The sequence below is a fragment of the Antrostomus carolinensis genome, unplaced genomic scaffold (genome assembly GCF_000700745.2).
Source record: "Antrostomus carolinensis isolate BGI_N321 unplaced genomic scaffold, ASM70074v2 scaffold19755, whole genome shotgun sequence".
Classification (NCBI taxonomy): Eukaryota; Metazoa; Chordata; class Aves; order Caprimulgiformes; family Caprimulgidae; genus Antrostomus; species Antrostomus carolinensis.
In genome coordinates, this window is record NW_010314586.1 from 15,677 (window position 1) to 16,060 (window position 384).

The 384-nt window shown below is 50.3% G+C and overlaps 1 protein-coding gene across 1 annotated transcript in view; it reads right to left on the reverse strand.

Annotated features, from left to right (window-relative positions):
• The window catches only part of HADHA (hydroxyacyl-CoA dehydrogenase trifunctional multienzyme complex subunit alpha), a gene marked incomplete at both ends in the record, with an annotated part of 16,810 nt that overhangs the window by 15,052 nt on the left and 1,374 nt on the right, over positions 1–384 (reverse strand). Inside the window, one exon of the mRNA XM_010167699.1 lies at positions 290–384. This exon is cut by the window's right edge and continues 31 nt beyond it. Within this exon, the coding sequence (XP_010166001.1) occupies positions 290–384 (95 nt within the window). The remainder of the gene's footprint in view (positions 1–289) is intronic.

Genomic DNA, 384 nt, shown 5'->3' on the forward strand with positions numbered 1-384 from the left:
AGTGGTGGAGTCCCCATCCCTGGAGGGATTGAAGAGTCGTGTAGACACAGTGCTGAGGGACATGGGTTAGTCATAGGGGACTTGTCACTGTTGGGTTCATGGTTGGTCTCCATGAGCTTCAAGGGCTTTTCCAATCCAGGCCATTCTGGATTCTGTGACTTTGCAATCCAGATGCCTTGCCCTCACTAGACTGCTGACTGCATCGATGGCTTCTCCACACTTATCAGTAAGGTAGAGAGCTTAACAGAGAGGCAGGAGATCAAGAAACCTGAGAGGCATCACATCTGACCTAGTGGATCCACCAGTTGGTCAACCAGACCCATCTTCTTTGCTCTGTCAGCACGGATATTCCTTCCAGTCAGCATCATATCAAAGGCAGCAGGA